At 41.1% G+C, this 16,440-nt stretch overlaps 1 protein-coding gene across 1 annotated transcript in view; it reads right to left on the bottom strand.

Annotated features, from left to right (window-relative positions):
- The window catches only part of MAEL (maelstrom spermatogenic transposon silencer), a 112,109-nt gene that overhangs the window by 15,139 nt on the left and 80,530 nt on the right, over positions 1-16,440 (bottom strand). The window contains exons 9-11 of the mRNA XM_033943345.1: positions 12,552-12,614; positions 11,771-11,903; positions 7,385-7,448 (exon numbers count right to left, since the gene is read on the bottom strand). Coding sequence (XP_033799236.1) covers positions 7,385-7,448; positions 11,771-11,903; positions 12,552-12,614 — 260 coding nt within the window. The remainder of the gene's footprint in view (positions 1-7,384; positions 7,449-11,770; positions 11,904-12,551; positions 12,615-16,440) is intronic.

Below are 16,440 nucleotides of genomic sequence, written 5' to 3'. Positions count from 1 at the left end.
ATTCCCAATCATTTCTGGCTGGAACCTTCTTATTCTGGGCAGTTGCTATCAGACCATGATTGGATAACCTCAAAAGGTCTATCACTTCAAAGACTGCATCCTCTGCTAGACTCCATTCTCCTGGATCCAATGGAATTCCTGCTGAGGTAATCCATCCAGAAGTTTTGTCTTACTCACATGTGCCACCAAGATGCCTTCCTGATTCTCCGGTTCCTAATCCATCAACATCTGCCCCTCCTCTGCCATATGCAGACTCATTGTTCAGCTTTGGTTTGTTGACAAAGTCTACTAGGTCATTCCACATCAAGTGGACCAATTTTGAAAATTGTCCATGCTCCTTCAAATTCAATAAAACTTTGTATGAACATTCACTAGTGTCTCAAACTAAATCATGCAAAAGATTTTGGCTGGTCTCTACTGGTTCAAGACTGACAGGCAGCTGAATTGAGGTCACCTTCAGAGTGCCATGCTCTGCATAACACAAAACAGCCAATTGATCCAGGTGCTGCAGCCCAACAAAACATGGCAGGGGACTGAAATTTTTTTGGATTAATACAACCTTTGCTACTAAGTTCCTGTGCAAAGTTTGGAATCTAACATAAGCTTGCTTCCCTTTTTGTAAGCCAGCAAACTATATGAAAAATGTTACAAGAAATTTAAGACTTATTTTGAGACTCCTCATTGCTCCTGACCTGAGCTTCTGCCAAGGACCATCAATTTGTGCCCATTTGTCGAGACCATATGTCCCCCCCAGTTTGTGAGATACTTTGTATCTCTTGTTATAAGGCTCCAATTAGGGGTTTCCAAAAACTTGTTCCTTCAGATAGGTTACACAGGAAGCAGGCTAATAGAGCTCCAGTGCTAACTTTTGACTCTGGCTTTGTTAGTGGTAAGGGCAGAATGCACAAGTTTCTTCTTTTTTTTTTTTTTTAAGAGGTCCTGTCTCTCTCAATGGTCTTCACAGTCATTGATCCCAACACTTTAAGGTAGCATCAAACTGCTGGTTTGTGAAGGCAGCTTCGGATCCGAGATTATAGTTTTTCCCTTCTCACCATGGGAAGAAACGTTACCCCCAACTATCTGAGACAGGGTAAAGGTTGCTCTTGGGAGAAACAGACAACTCCACAGCAAAAGTCAATCTCACTTGTTAGGGATTGATTGTAGAGTGGCCTGAGAACTTATCTTGATATATCATAAAATATACTGTAGTTCTGACACTGCAATAAAGGATAAGTAAAAAGATTTACAAGTGGTTATTATTTTTTTATTTTGTACTAGACTAACAGTTTAATTTAAAAAAGTAACACATCAACATATAGAGTCAGCATTTTTTGCTACTATTCCATGGCCAGTTTCTATGATATATCAAGATAAGTTCTCAGGCCACTCTACAATCAATCCCTAACGAGTGAGGTTGACTTTTGCTGTGGGAGTTTTCCTATTTACCTCACTTTCCGTCTTCATTTTTTGCTTTAGAGAAACAGACAACCCCATCTCAACTCTAGTAAGATGCACCACATTGCTGTATGGCAGTTCTGCTTTCTTGAAAGGACTTCGTTATTATTAACTTGAGAATTAGACGACTGATTCAAGATCAAGAATTGGACAGAAGGTATCTTCTTTCTTTTAGAACAAAATAAACTGCTCCACTAGATCCACTGCTTCTAAAATGATGTAACCTGAATAAGAACTGCTCGACTATCACTTTTCCAGAGGCATTTCTGGAATCATCCCATTGCTCTTACCTAAAAGGCCAAGCAAACTCCAGAGTGTAACCATCCCCAATAACTTTTAGTACCCAAAAATCTGTGGTTATCTAGGCCCATCTCTGATAAAATGACTTTTAGTCAACCTCTTACTAAAGACAGTAGGAAAGCAAGCCCATAAGCCTTCATTATGAACTCTTTGATAGTACCAAACGTTCCTACAGAGAAATCAGCCTATCCTATGTCTTACCTTAAAAGAATTGATCTTTGAAGGGAAGATTGGGTTCTTACTTTGATAATCTTCTTTCCAGTATAAAGGAGCAGGAGTCTTGACCACTGGAGTTTTCTCCTTTATCCATGAGTTTTTGCAGAAGGAATCATCCACAGTTTTTCAGCTCCATCTCCATGTGTCAGTGGGCAGTGCCCATCTCCTCAGTTCATACCAAAGCATTGATCACCCCTAAAAGAGGAGAAATAACAAGAAGGGCATGGGGAACTCCATGACCAAGTCTTTTCTTCTCTGCAACAAAGACAATTAATTAAACCCCATGAAACTTAATATAAACAAGTTGGAACCAAACAAGCCACCTACCTGATGCAACCAGCACTAACATTTATACAGCTGTTATAGGCTCACCTGCAGACTTTGCCATACTGATCTATTGCATCACTTACTGTACTTGCTTGACGACCACATAAACTCATCTTTATGCTCTCTTGGCTGCTCCAAGGCAAGTATTTGGAGACACACATACATGTCTGAGACAGGAAGCAAGCTAAATAAACATCCTACAAGATGTGTATCAAGACTCCTTCTCCTTTAGAGTAGAAAGATTATCATCAAGGTAAGAACTTATCTTCTGTTCCAGTGCAAAATGAACAGGAGTCTTGACCAGTGGGACACATCAAAGCTGTCCACCGAGTCTAGGGCAGGGAAGATGTGCCTGCTGCTAGCATGGATAACCCATTTGTGTGGTGTCCATTTGTGCAGTCATGTCCACTCTGTAAAACTTTGTAAAGAGTATGGAGAGGACCATATCACTGCCCTACAAATCTCCACATGCAGGAGACTGCCAGGGATTCAGCCCATGGAGCCACACTTCTGGTGGAATGAGCCTTCAACAATATTGGCAGCTGTTTGCCACAGGCAACATACACATCCGAAATAGCCATATGGATCCATCTGGTAATAGAAGCCTCAGAGGCTGGTTGTCTCAGATTTTCAGGACCAGTGAGCACAAAAAGATGAATAGAGACACAAAATTCATTTGTCACCTAAAGATAACGGAGAGCTACTTTCCTCAAGTCCAGAACCGCCAAAAACCTAGTCCTATTACTTTACCTCTGCAGCCTGAACACAGGCAGACTTCCTGATTGACGTGGAATGCCGACACCACTTTTGGCAGAAAAAAATATCACTGTGCACAGAGACACCAGTCTCCATACATCTGAGGAACAGTTCCCTACATGACAGCAACTAAAGCTCTGAAACCCCATCTTTCCAAGGCTATAGCTACCAGGAAGACCGTCTTAATGGTTAAATCCATCAGCAACGTCTCTTGTAAGGGCTCGTAAGGGGCCCAATGAGGGCTCTTAACACAATGTTAAGATTCCAAGTTGGAAATGGTTAGCACATGGGATGATGCAATCGCAATGCTCCTCTTAGAATCCAGGACACATCCGGATGGGAAACCAAAGATCCTTTTTTCACTCAAGCTCTAAAGCACAACAGGCTTGCTATCTGTACCTTGAGGGAGCCAAGCACAAGGCCCTTTTTGAGATCGTCCTGAAGAAATAATAGGACCGCAAAAATTGGAGCCCTAAAAGGCTCTACCTTCTGTTCCTCAACCAATGCTGAAAGTCTTCTAAGCCTTAGCATAGGCTGTGACTGTAGCCAGCTTCTTGGATCTTAGGAGGGTAGATAACTCCCTCGGCATAACTTTTTTTTTTTTTTTAGAGCTGCACACTCAAAAGCCATGCCATATTCTAGACTCTCCAGGGCAATTGGAACCTGTGACAGCAGCGCTGGGCGAAAAGGCAGTCCGAGGCATTTGTCCTGCTGCAGCCAAACTGGTTTCATGGGTGACATGGCCTCTCCAGTGCCACAAGAATCACCATCCCTTGATAGCTCACTACTCTTCGAACAGCTTGGCCTATCATTGGCATGGGGGAAATGCATACAACAATTCCTTTGTTGGCCATGGTAGAACTAGCGTCTTTTTCCAGCGCTTACCGGTTCTACTTTGCAGCTGAAGAAATGAGAAGCCTTCTTGTTGTCAATTGATGCCATTAGATTGAACATCGGCCTCTCACAGCGTTTTATAATTTTGTTGAAAGCACTCAGGGACAAAAAACACTCCCTGGAATGCTTGCACATTGTCCACTCCTGCGCCACCTAAAGAGCTTGTACATAAAAACATAAGAAGTTGCCTCTGCTGAGGCAGACCAGAGGTCCATCCTGCCCAGCGGTCCGCTCTCGCGGTGGCCCATCAGGCCTAATTGCCTGAACAGTGTCCCTGACTAATTTTGTAACTGCCTCTAATCCTATCCCTATTACCTACCTCTACTCCTATCTGTACCCCTCAATCCCTTTGTCCTCCAGGTACCTGTCCAGACCCTCTTTGAAGCCCTGTAGCGTGCTCCTGCTTATCACATCCTCCAGCGCGTTCCATGTATCCACCACCCTCTGAGTGAAAAAGAACTTCCTGGCGTTTGTTCTAAACCTTTCCCCTTTCAATTTCTCTGAGTGCCCCCTTGTACTTGTGGTTCCCCATAATTTGAAAAATCTGTCCCTGTCTACTCTTTCTATGCCCTTCATGATCTTGAAGGTTTCTATCATGTCTCCTCTTAGTCTCCGCTTTTCCAGGGAGAAAAGCCCCAGCTTCTTCAGTCTGTCAGTATATGAGAGGTCTTCCATACCCTTTATTAGCTTAGTTGCTCTTCTCTGGACTCTCTCACGTACCGCCATGTCCTTCTTGAGGTACGGCGACCAGTACTGGACACAGTACTCCAGGTGTGGGCGCACCATTGCACGATACAGTGGCAGGATGACTTCCTTCGTCCTGGTCTTGATACCCTTCTTAATGATGCCCAACATTCTGTTTGCCTTCCTTGAGGCAGATGGGATTCTGCCCAGCAAAACAACAGCTGGGCCTCTAGCTTCAATGTAACACTCTTGGTACCTCCTTATCTGTTGACATATGCCACCACTGTGGCATTGTACGAGAAGACCTTGACCACATTGCCGTCCAGGATCTTTTCAAACAATTGCAGTCCAAGGTGAATGACTCAGCTTCAATCTGTTGATGGACCCTTTTCTCTGAGAGGATAACCATCAGTCCTGAACCAGATGACCTTCGCAATGACCTTTCAGCCATAAAAGATAGGCATCTGTCATCTGCATCACCCAAGAAGAAACGTAGAGTAGAAGCCACCAATGCAGACTGTGATGCACTTCTATCATCCAGGCCAACGGCATCCAAAGTGAATCCGAGTGTGTTTCTATTTCGGTGATTGAGAGCTTTTTATCTTAGTTCTACATACAAGATGGGTGATATTCCCTTACACAATAACGCCCTTTTTAAAATAACGCCCAGTGCATTTAGTCTAAAAAGTATTTTATTCATGTTCTTGCTCAGAAAAGTATTTTATCGATGTTTTTATAATTGTTTTTCTTAACCCTTTTTAGTACTTGCACGGTTTTGATAGGTAAAACAAGTAAAATAATAATATATTTTGCTGGACGAAAGTTGTGTTTATTTGCATAGCTTTGGCAGGTAAAGTAAGACTGTTGGTATATCAATAGTTTTTTGTTAGATGGATGTTTAAGGTTTGATGTACACTGAAGTTTTTATTTTAAAATTCACTATTAGTGCATGATTCGTAGGTCAAGGTTCTTGGCTACATGATTATCTTATCTTCATTCTTGGTATATTTATATCCTTTAATTCGTGCACACGGTGATCACACAGCTGTTTTGTTTCCTGTGAGTAGTTTGTCACTTTTCAGCAGTAGCATTGCACCATTGCTGTGCACTTTTCATCGGCTCTGTCTATACTCATACATAAATTTTTCTCCACATATATATTTCACATTCACACTAGTTTAATTATTCAGCACTATGACCATGCATAACAACCTCTTTTCTTCTGGATTTCCTCTTCTTTTTTCTCCTTCTCTTCAACTGTATAATTTGTGTCCTATGTGCATATTTTTTTCAGGCAAGCATAACAATATTGTATTATTTCATCAAGGTATGTGCCCATGTTTACTGAATGACATGTTTTATAGATCATATTTTGAAGTTTCTTCATTTTGAGTGTGTGGCGCAGTGGATGGAGCCACGGCCTCAGCACCCTGGGGTTGTGGGTTCAAACCTCGCGCTGCTCCTTTTGACCCTGGGCAAGTCACTCAGTCCTCCATAGCCCCAGGTATATCAGATAAGATTGTGAGCCCACCTGGACAGATAGGGAAAATGCTTGAGTACCTGATTGTAAAACCACTTAGATAACCTTCATAGGCGGTATATAAAAAAAACCTAATAAACTTGAAACTTTTTTACCCAGAGAGTGGTGGACGCATGGAATGCTCTTCCGGAGGTCGTAGTAGGCGAGAGCACAGTAAACCTTAAGGAAGGTTTGGATAGGTACCTAAAGGATAAAGGGATTGAGGGGTACAGATAGCAGCAGAGGCAGGTTATAGAAGTAGAGGTAGATTATAAAAAGTCAAGAATTCACTTCACAGGTCAAGGACCTGGTGGGCCGCAGCGGGAGCGAGCCGCTGGGTGAGATGGACCTCCGGTCTGACCCAGTGGAGGCAACTTCTTATGTTCTTAATACTAATGTAATATTTTTTATTATTGCTTTTATTGCTCATTTTGATGGTAGTTTTATAATTTATTATATATTGTTTTTATTGCTATTTATAGACCCTGATGCAGGCTGGTTAGCCAAAACACATACATGTCGGGTCCTTTTGAGTCAAAGTTTGCAGCACTATTGGTCATCTTTGCTGTGTTTTTCCGTATGCTTCATCTTGAAGGTGTTCTCGCTCGTTTGTTTGAATAAACCGAGACCACCAGAGGTTGCAAGGGAAGTCTACCGCCTGGTAGAGACCGAGAAATACTGAAAGCAAAGGGAGTTACGCAATGTTCATAGTGACATCACAGTTCAGTCTTCACCTGCTAGCAGAATAGCATAAACCCAAGTGTCTGGACTGGTCTAGTGGGATGAGAAGAAATAAAGGTTCAATATTCAAAACAATTTAACCAGGGAAGAGAGGTTCCTACCTGGTTAAGTCATGCTGGCTGGCCCAAGCCAATATTCAACAGCACTTAGCCAGGTAGTGTTGCTGCTCTACCTGCTACAGTATTCGCTGGTTAAGTGCCTGGGTAGTTTAGGGAGGAGCTGAAAAGTAGGCACCACAGAAATTCAGCACAGGTGCACAGACAGTTTACCAGGCATAGTTAGAGCCATGTCTTATGAGGTACAATATGCTGTTTAATTACTTTGGTACGGCACTGAATCTTGGTCATACCCAAATCCACTTGGTAACATTAAATACCAGTATAGGGCCCAGCACTGAATGTATGGGTCAAATATAGCCAGTGGAAAATATGCAAAATGATCTAACTTGATTGTTTCAATTTGCTCACCTATCCGAAATGAAGGCTAACTCACCTACACATCCTTGGCTTTGACCAATACCACTGAAAGAGTGGGCACACATTTGCATTTTCTGTTTCTGCAAGAGGGAGGTAAAAAAACCCAAAATATCTCAAAATCCCTTTTTAAATATATGCATACATGTTGTTTTGTATTATTTAGTCCACGTAATCTAAAAAGTCTCAGTGGATTACAGCTGATACATAATCATGTGAACCACATTTAAATACATAAACAAGAATACAAGATAAAATCAAATAAAACCAATTAGAAGAATTTTACTCCATCACTATTAAGTTCCAGCTGACAGAACTAGACACAGTAGATATATATATATATATATATATATATATACACATACATACATACATACATACATACAAGGGCTGTTTAAAAAGTATCAGACCTTTATTCATAAAAAACACTCATATTCAGATACAACAATCTTATACTAATCTCCTTCAAAGTAGTTCCCTTGGGCTGCCACACACGTCTTCCAACAGTTCTGCCACTGTCAGAAAGCAGCGCTGGAACACCTCTTGAGATTGCTCCGTCGCATTCTGCATGATGTCTTCTTTTGACTGAAATCTGGTACCTTTCAGGGTCATACCCATAAACTCATCGCCAGTGATCACTGTGCTGAGGAAGTTGAGATCACTTTTCACAGTCTCCAACATGTCCGATCTCCAAACAGAGTTGCTTCTGCTCGATCGTTAGCAGGTTTGGCACAAACTTCATTGAAATTCTCCTGAAGCCCAAATCCTCAGTCAGAATGGAATGAACAGATCTAACGCTGATGCTCGCCTCGTCTGCAAGTTCTCTGATCGTGATTCGACAATCTTGCATCACCAGGGTCTTCACTTGGTCAATGACAATCTAATTTCTGGATGGTGAGGGCCTACCAGAATGTGCTTCCCTCTCCACTTATGTGCAACCATCTCTGAAGTGGTTGTACTACTCCTTTATCTATGTGGTGCCCATTGCTTCATCTCCGAAGGCCTGTTGAATCTTGTGGATCATTTCCACTTGGGAATCGTCAATCTTTACACAAAATTTAATGCAGTAGCGTTGTTCAACTTTTTCTGTCATTTTGTCAAAAATGAAAACTGGACAGCGCTCAACTTACACTTCCTCACTCATCGGCAGTCTGCCGGCAACTGACAGCTTCTGTAGGCGGGAAAAAAATTCAAGCATGCACAAAAGGGACACCTACATACGTGCACCAAACCACGCCTCCCTAGCTTTATTTGTTTAAGCAAGAAAAATTAAGGTCTGATACTTTTTGAACAGCCCTCATACACACACAAACTACTGCAACTTCTCTTGCCTCATAAGATGAACCATTTCCACTCATTATAGTAACAATTCCTCATCTTCTATCTTTTAATATCTAAACTAAACCAAAGCTCTCCAAGATATTCCAAGCAAGGGAAATTGATATTACTAACATAGGCCTTCCTAAACTGGTGGGAACATGGAACATTTTGGATAACAGCCAAGAGGAAGTAGCATTATTAAAACTGCAGAAGCAGGGGAGAAAGAAAACCGATTTTATTCCATCCGATGAAATTATGCAGCTAAAATGAGAGAAGAGACAACTCAAAAGAAAATGGAAAAAAATGGAAGAGGCAGCAACACTAGGAAAGGCTTGGCATGCAATTAATAGAATCTACATAAGGAAGGTAAGTAAAGAAAGAAAGAAAGAAAGAATTATTTTCCAAAAAGATCCTAGTAGCCAGAAACTCCCAAAGTATCCTATATCAGGAAGTCCATGAACTGCTGGGAGAAAACACAAAAAGAACCCCAACTGACTGTTCCCTACGTAGCAATGATTTCAGCAGATTCTTTGAAGGAAATTACAGGAAAACAATGGTCTTAATGACAGCATAATTTTAGAAAAAGAGGGGAAAGAATAGGAAACAGGACAGAAGAGTCTGAGCAGGTTACATAAGCCCAGATAAAGAAGAAGCTAAGGGAGTGAAATCAGGCCTCTCTTCTTTGGACATCTGCCCAACATACTTGATGAGAGATCTAAAGAAGTTCTAAAGAAATACTCAGATATTCATTACCTATTGAACTCCAAACTATACGTAACTTTCCCTTCTACAATATTGTATTATATTTAGACTCATTGTAGGATACTGTATTTAGACTTATGTATAGTATTATATTCAGACTTGTGTATTGTATTGTATTCAGACTTATGTATTGTATTGTGTTCAGATTTTTGTATTATATTGTAGTTAGACTCGTACTATATGGTACTGTATTGTATACAAAATCTTTGTATTGTATTGTATTGTATTGTATGTTGACTTATTGTATTGTATTGAGACCTCTTGTTATTCGCTGATTGTCCAGCCTTCTTACACTGTAAACCGCCTAGAAGTCGATTGACTATGGCGGTATAGAAAAATAAAGTTATTATTATTATTATTATCTAGAAGGGCCTTATAAATCATTCCCTCAAGTTAGGGCAGGTTCTGAATGAATGGATGCACTCAATTATAAAACCCATTATGATGAGTAAAGACAAGGATATGGAGAACCTCGAAGAGTAAAGACCTGTAGCAAACAAGCCATGGATATCAAAACTGGTGGATAAATTTGCCTACCAACAGGTCTCATCCTTTCTAGAAGATTACTCTATGCTGGACCAAGTTCAGTTCAGTCAGGATTCAGAAGACATATGAGCACCGAGACTGTACTGGTAGCAGTGCAAGATTCAGTTCTCAAGCACAAGGTAAAGGAGGATGTGCTGCTGGGGTTTCTAGATCTCTCAGCAGCATATGACCTGGTCCAAAATGCACTGGAGGGGATGCGATGTAGAAAAGTAGGCCTGGGAGGAAGGGTCCCTAGCATCGATAGAATTTTTTCTATCTAACAAGTGGATGAGAGTAGAGTTCTCCAGGGAACAGAATTATTACCCATGCTGTTCAATCTATTCCTAAAACCAAGGGGGGAATTCATTAGAAACTTGGGCTAGGAATGCTACATATATGTAGATGACGTCCAACTGATCATCCTGGTGACCGAACCTGATGTAGTAGCCAAGCAGAAGATTAAGACAGGACTGGAGAAAATATTTGGATGGTTCCAAGTCAATGGACTAGTAGCAAATAAAGATAAAACAGAACTACTACTCATTAATAAATGGGGAGGGCAGAATCCAAGGTAGCAGCTGACACTGAATAGCAACTTAGTACAATCGTTTGTAGTTTGGGTAAGAAACTTGGAGAGTATGGTTGGACCAGTTTTGATATGTCTATACAGGTCCAGCACATTGTAAAAAAATACATATGGAAAACTGTATTGGATTAGAAGTCCAAAATCATATTTTTCCTTTCAGGCGATGATTAATGTAGTCTCTTTAGTTCTCTCTGTCTTTGACTACTGTAATGCTGTCCTGTTGGGGTTTACCAAAATGTATGATCAGACAATTCCAAACAGTGCAAAACACAGCAGCTAGATTTTTGCTGGGAAAATCATGGCACAAAAGCTGCACTGGCTCCCAATAGACAGCAGGGTGAAATTTAAGATATTTATGACATTGAAGGTCTTGCACCTATCAGAACCACGATATCTGTTTACCAGATTACACAAATATGTTCTACCACAGTCCCCCTACGCTCAGGATCAAGAGCCCTTGTTGGAAATACCCTCTCTCAAAGACATTAAATATAAGCAGATCAGGGTGAGAATGTATTCTGTGCTCAGCCCTAACTCTGTTGTGCTTGCTTGGAAAAAACAAAACCAAACCAGTGGGCTCCTTTTACACAGCCGCGGTAGTGGCTGCTGCAGTAATCATTCCGACACCCCATAGGGATTTAATGGATGTCGGAGTGTTTGCCACATGGCAGCTGCTATCGCGGCTTTGTAAAAGAAGGGGGGGATATGCCTCTCTTTCTTTATTGAAAATTTATATACCGCTTCTTAATGACTAGGCAGTCAATTCAAAGCAGTTTACAATAACACAGCTATAGCCTAGGTATAGTACATGTAACATCCATTCCGTTACAATACAATTATAATCTAGGTACAGTACACACGATGAGCCTCCTTAATTCGATTACACTACTAGCACACAGTTTTGCCTATAAAACTGATGAAGTGCTGTCACATTCCCTCCCCCCGGTACCTTCCTTGTGACTGACCACAGACTGTGAATAGAATTGTCTTCATTTTTTTCTTGAATTTACCAACACCCATTTCCATTCTTAATTCCTTTAATAAAGGTATTCATCACATTGGGGCCATTACCAAGAATGCCAGACTCTCTCATACATAAGCTTAGGCAATTCATAATGCTACTGCAATTACTCAAAACGGATTATCTTCCATATAATCTTCAACACTATATTTCTTATAACCACAACCAAAATGAAGGAGCAGACCACCCACCTGAAACCGCCCAGCATCTAGCACCACCATCTTAGGGTTAATAGTATTGTTGGAATCATGGTCTTGAAGAGGCAAGTGGTTGGGTGATAGTGGAATTCCATAAACAGAAGTCAAAGAATTGCTGATGCAATATCTAAAAAATAAAAACATAAAACTAAACTTCAACTTTCTATGGCAACAAATATAAAATCCCACAGCCCGATATTCAAAATGTTTTAAATGGCTCCTGGTCATTTAATTGCTTGTCAGTGACTAACCGGACATTTTCAGTGGCACTTTCGGTGCTGAAAATACCTGGTCCGCACCCAGCTAATTTTGGGGCAAAGTTGACACTTAATTGGCTACGATAGCCAGCTATGGTGAGCCACAAAGACAGGACCACCTTTTATTCGGTCCTATTTATATGGTCAATTGTTGAATATCATACTTAACTGGCTATGTTTTTGCTGGCTCCATATACCCAGAAATTCAATGCTGAAACCCAGACATGGCCTAGCACTGAATTTCCAGATATAATACTGTTGGCAGTCAGCAAAACGCTGATCACCATCAGCTGAATACTAAGCACTCAGTTTTGTTTTGTTTTTTTTATTTTTAAAAAAGGTAATATTTTGCTATTAGCATGATAAATTATACCACATACTTCAGATCTCATGAAGCTCCTCCTAAGGAGCATAGATCTGTGTTCCTTACGCAAACCAGTGAATCAATACAGGTCTGAACTGGAAAAATAAATTAGTTGTAGATTTCTGTAAGAAAGAAAAGAAGGCTCCAAACTTACGCTATTTTCTTGCACACTGCCAATGCACAGAATAAGACATCATTCTCTTCATGCCATCTGCATCTGTATTGAATTGAATTAAAAATCAGAAATCAAGTTTTGAATAGTTGATAATGGGGTTGAGGCCTATCGTATAATTCAGACTTCTAGTGAGAAAGCAGGTGGGGCCTTCCTTTCCTTTAGTTGTCTCTAGTCTGCCTCCTATTTTTAACCTTGTTTTTTTTTTTAAATCTTTATGCATCAATTCTCTTTCCTTTGTTCAGATTGTTAAGTTTTAAATTCTCTATAATTTATAATGGGTACTGTAATGATACCACTATGGCAGCTTGTCTCAAATAACCAATAAATATTAGGACTAAAGCCATAGCAGGATATGCACAAACAGTTACTGCATGTCATAACTCTAGAAAACTTATTCTGGAAGAGTCTGCAGATAACATGAAGACAGCTATCCTGTTAAGCTGTACTATAACAGGAACACTTTAAGTCAATTAGCAGTATAGAAGCATTAATGAGCGCTTTCTAAAAACTTCACAATTAGCTAGCTTTTTCATTACAAATCTAATTAGATCACATTGCAAATCATTCAGAATAGCCAAAGTACAGTAGAACCCCAGTTGATAAGTTTTCCACTAACCGGCACTCTCAACCAATTGGCAAGAAATGTTTCCCACGCTCCTGACCAACAACCTCCAAAATCGTTTTTGTGCTCCTGACCCAAGCTCCAAAGTCATGCGCTCCGCTCCTGACCTAACAAGCTCCCTCCCTCCTTCCAGCCCCCAAATTATCAATGACAGTCACAAATCCCTCTCCCTCTCTCCAGGACCTGAAGCATCAGCCACAAACCCTCCTGCCTCCAATCAGCAGTCCTTACCAGCTGCTGCTTTGGGATAGAGGGGGGTTGGCAGTCAGGACTGCTGCTTCTTCGGGGCTGTAGGGAGGGAGTTTGGCGGGTCAGGACCATTGCTGCTTCAGGTGAGGGGGTCCAGGAGGCCAGACCCACATTGAGGGAGGGCAGGCAGACCACAGGGGGGGGGGATGAGGTACACCAGAAGTGTGTATGGGAGGGGAGAGGAGGGTTCAGCAGGTTAAAGAACAGGGGAGATGGATGGATGCTGGATTCATAAGTGGAGATGGGGAGAGAAAGGAGACTCAGACCAGAAAGGAGGATGGGAAAGGAGAACAGTAGTGATGGGGGCATGATAGGGAGAGGAAGAGTGTGAGGTGTGAAGGGAGACAAAAACTATTTGTAGAGAGAGATCCAAGATGGCCGCGGACACGGTTTGCTGAGCAACTGCCCGCAAGTCTCATCTCTTGAATTTACTTACCGGCGGTTTTTTCCTTTGGCGATTAGCAGCTATGCCAAAAAGGAGAGGAAAGGGTGCCACTGGAACCCCGCGGCGCTCTGGAGTGCTCTCCTCTGGCAATATTGAAGACTTGTTGAGGCGGATGCAGGACGCCATGGGAACGTCAGTATTGCCACAGCTTCAGACGCTTCCGGGAGATGGAATGGAGGCGTCGTTTCGGGCACACGAGATCTCGTTGAGCCCCGACATGAGAGTTCCTCCTCCTAATCTCTGTGCCGCTAGTTCCCTGGGGGTAGAGAGGCAGTCGGAAGTCGGCATGCGCTCTCTCCCCCAGGTTCCCGTGGACAGCGAGAGAATCAACGACTCAGGTTCTTCTGATTTACAGCAGAGCCTGAATGCCCATGGGGATACAACAGCATTGGACCTAGTACCGACCCAGGAGGAACAAGGAAGAGAGAAGCCTTTGATTGGTGAGCTAAACTTTTCATTACCAGATTTGCAGACTTTTAACATTGTAAAGCCCCAAGAAGTGACTTTGGAGGCTCTGTGGGATCTGACTGCCAATTTGGTCAGAACAGTGAACACTAACTATTTTCAAATTGATGCTAAAATAAAATCTCAGGATAAAGAAGTTTTCCTGATAAAACAAGATCTGGGTGAATCAAAATTAGATATCCAGGATATTAAGGACCAACTTAAGTCTTCCAAATTACTTCAAGAGACTTTAATTAAAGATAATGTTAATTTAAGAAGGAAGATAGAGACACTTGAAAATTTCTCTAGGAATAATAATCTTAGATTGATTAACTTTCCTTGAATCCTAACAGTTACTCCAAGAGAAATGTTAAAACGTTATTTGCTGGAGATATTAGAAGTTCCGAAAGATTCAATGCCTCCTTTCACCCAGGTCTATTATTTGCCGAATAAAAATCAACTTCATCAGGAAAAGAATCAAGATCCAATCGATGTGTCTGCTTTACTTGAGATGTCAGATAAAGAAAGCGCAACACCTGCCACATTGATTGTGACTTTAGCTATTGCATTGGACAAAAATTGGCTTCTGAGATTATTCTTTAAAAATAAGGAGAAAAAGTTTCTTGATCTCAAAATACAAATGTTCCCAGATTTGGCAAAGGACACACAGAGGTGCAGAAGAGAGTTCTTACTACTAAAACCTGGAGTCTTAGCTCTTGGAGGCACTTTTTATCTTTGCCATCCTTGCAAATGTATAGTACAATATAATTCTCAGAAATATGTTTTCTTTGAGCCATTTCAGCTAACGGCTTTTCTATCTATGTCCCCCCTGGAAAGGGAAAAGAAACGAGGACCTTAATATATTAGACGCCTGATTATCAGTTAACCATGTTCCACGTATCCTAAGTTTAATATTCTTCTTGTATTCCGTTTGTGTTATATCATGGATCTTATTGTGGACTTGAGTGGTTTAGTAATATTTGTTCTTCAAAATGGATTAAATGTTAAGTTTTCTTTTGCTGTAATCACTTTCTGTACAAGTATATCTTGATTTGTTATTTGAAATTATAAATAAAAAAAAAATAAAAAAAAACTATTTGTAGAGTAACTCTCAAGCATCAGCAACTACAGTATCTGGCATCTACCAAACCTCATGGGTGCCAGATAACTGAGAGTCTACTGTAACTTGTTCTAAAACCTGCTTCAACATCAAAGTTGTGAAGTCTTCTCCAGCGGTACTTTGGACCCCTGGTCAGTTCAAAGGGGAAATTTGAAACTGAGTTAATTTAATTTCTTTGGATCCTGCTAGACCAGTCCAAATAAATAGGTTATTGGCCCTATGGACAAAAAAAAAATAAAGAAGCTCACAGCCAACTTTACTCCCTTTAAAGGGGGCTAAATCTAAATCTTAGGTTTGTATACCACACCATCTCTACATTCGTAAAGCTCGACACGTTGGTACTTCTTTCAGCATCTAGATATCCTATGTCAAAGCCAAGATAACTGAAGACAATTCTTTTGTTTTGTGTTTCCAATTCAACCCATAGCCAAAACCTGATGCAGTCAAAACTTTTCATGGTCACTAGCCCAAGAATATGAATTCTAGACACCAAAGGGCTCATAATCGAAACGGAAATAAGTCTAAAATCCCATCTAAATCGGCACTTGGACAAATAAGACAAGTCATTCAAGTGCTAATAACCGAAACGGATTTTAGATGTACTGTATTTAAAAAACAGCTTAGGCCTCTTCAGTGCTGCTGTACGCAAAGAGCTGAAAGGGGCGTTTTAGGAGACATGGTCAGGGCGGAATCTGTGCTGATCTAGCCTTAGTTGTACTGCAAGTATAACCAAAAGTGTAACGAGGCTGCCTGGACGGAACTTGTACGTTGTGACTTAGGTGATGTAAAAGCAGGTCTAAGTGCCCAGAAGGTATCCAAAGTGACAAGATAACCACTGCAGACAAAAAGTACAGACCCACACACACTCCCCCAGTGATCACTGACCCCCCACAACATCATAAAAATCTGAATAAAAACGTACATGCCTGCCTCCAGATCATCAGCACCTGGCTTAGGAAAGCCTAGTAGAGCTGCACTGAGGTGGCTT

This window comes from Geotrypetes seraphini, chromosome 4 (assembly GCF_902459505.1).
Source record: "Geotrypetes seraphini chromosome 4, aGeoSer1.1, whole genome shotgun sequence".
Classification (NCBI taxonomy): Eukaryota; Metazoa; Chordata; class Amphibia; order Gymnophiona; family Dermophiidae; genus Geotrypetes; species Geotrypetes seraphini.
Note: the sequence above shows the minus strand (reverse complement) of the source record. Positions and strands in the feature narration are given on the sequence as shown.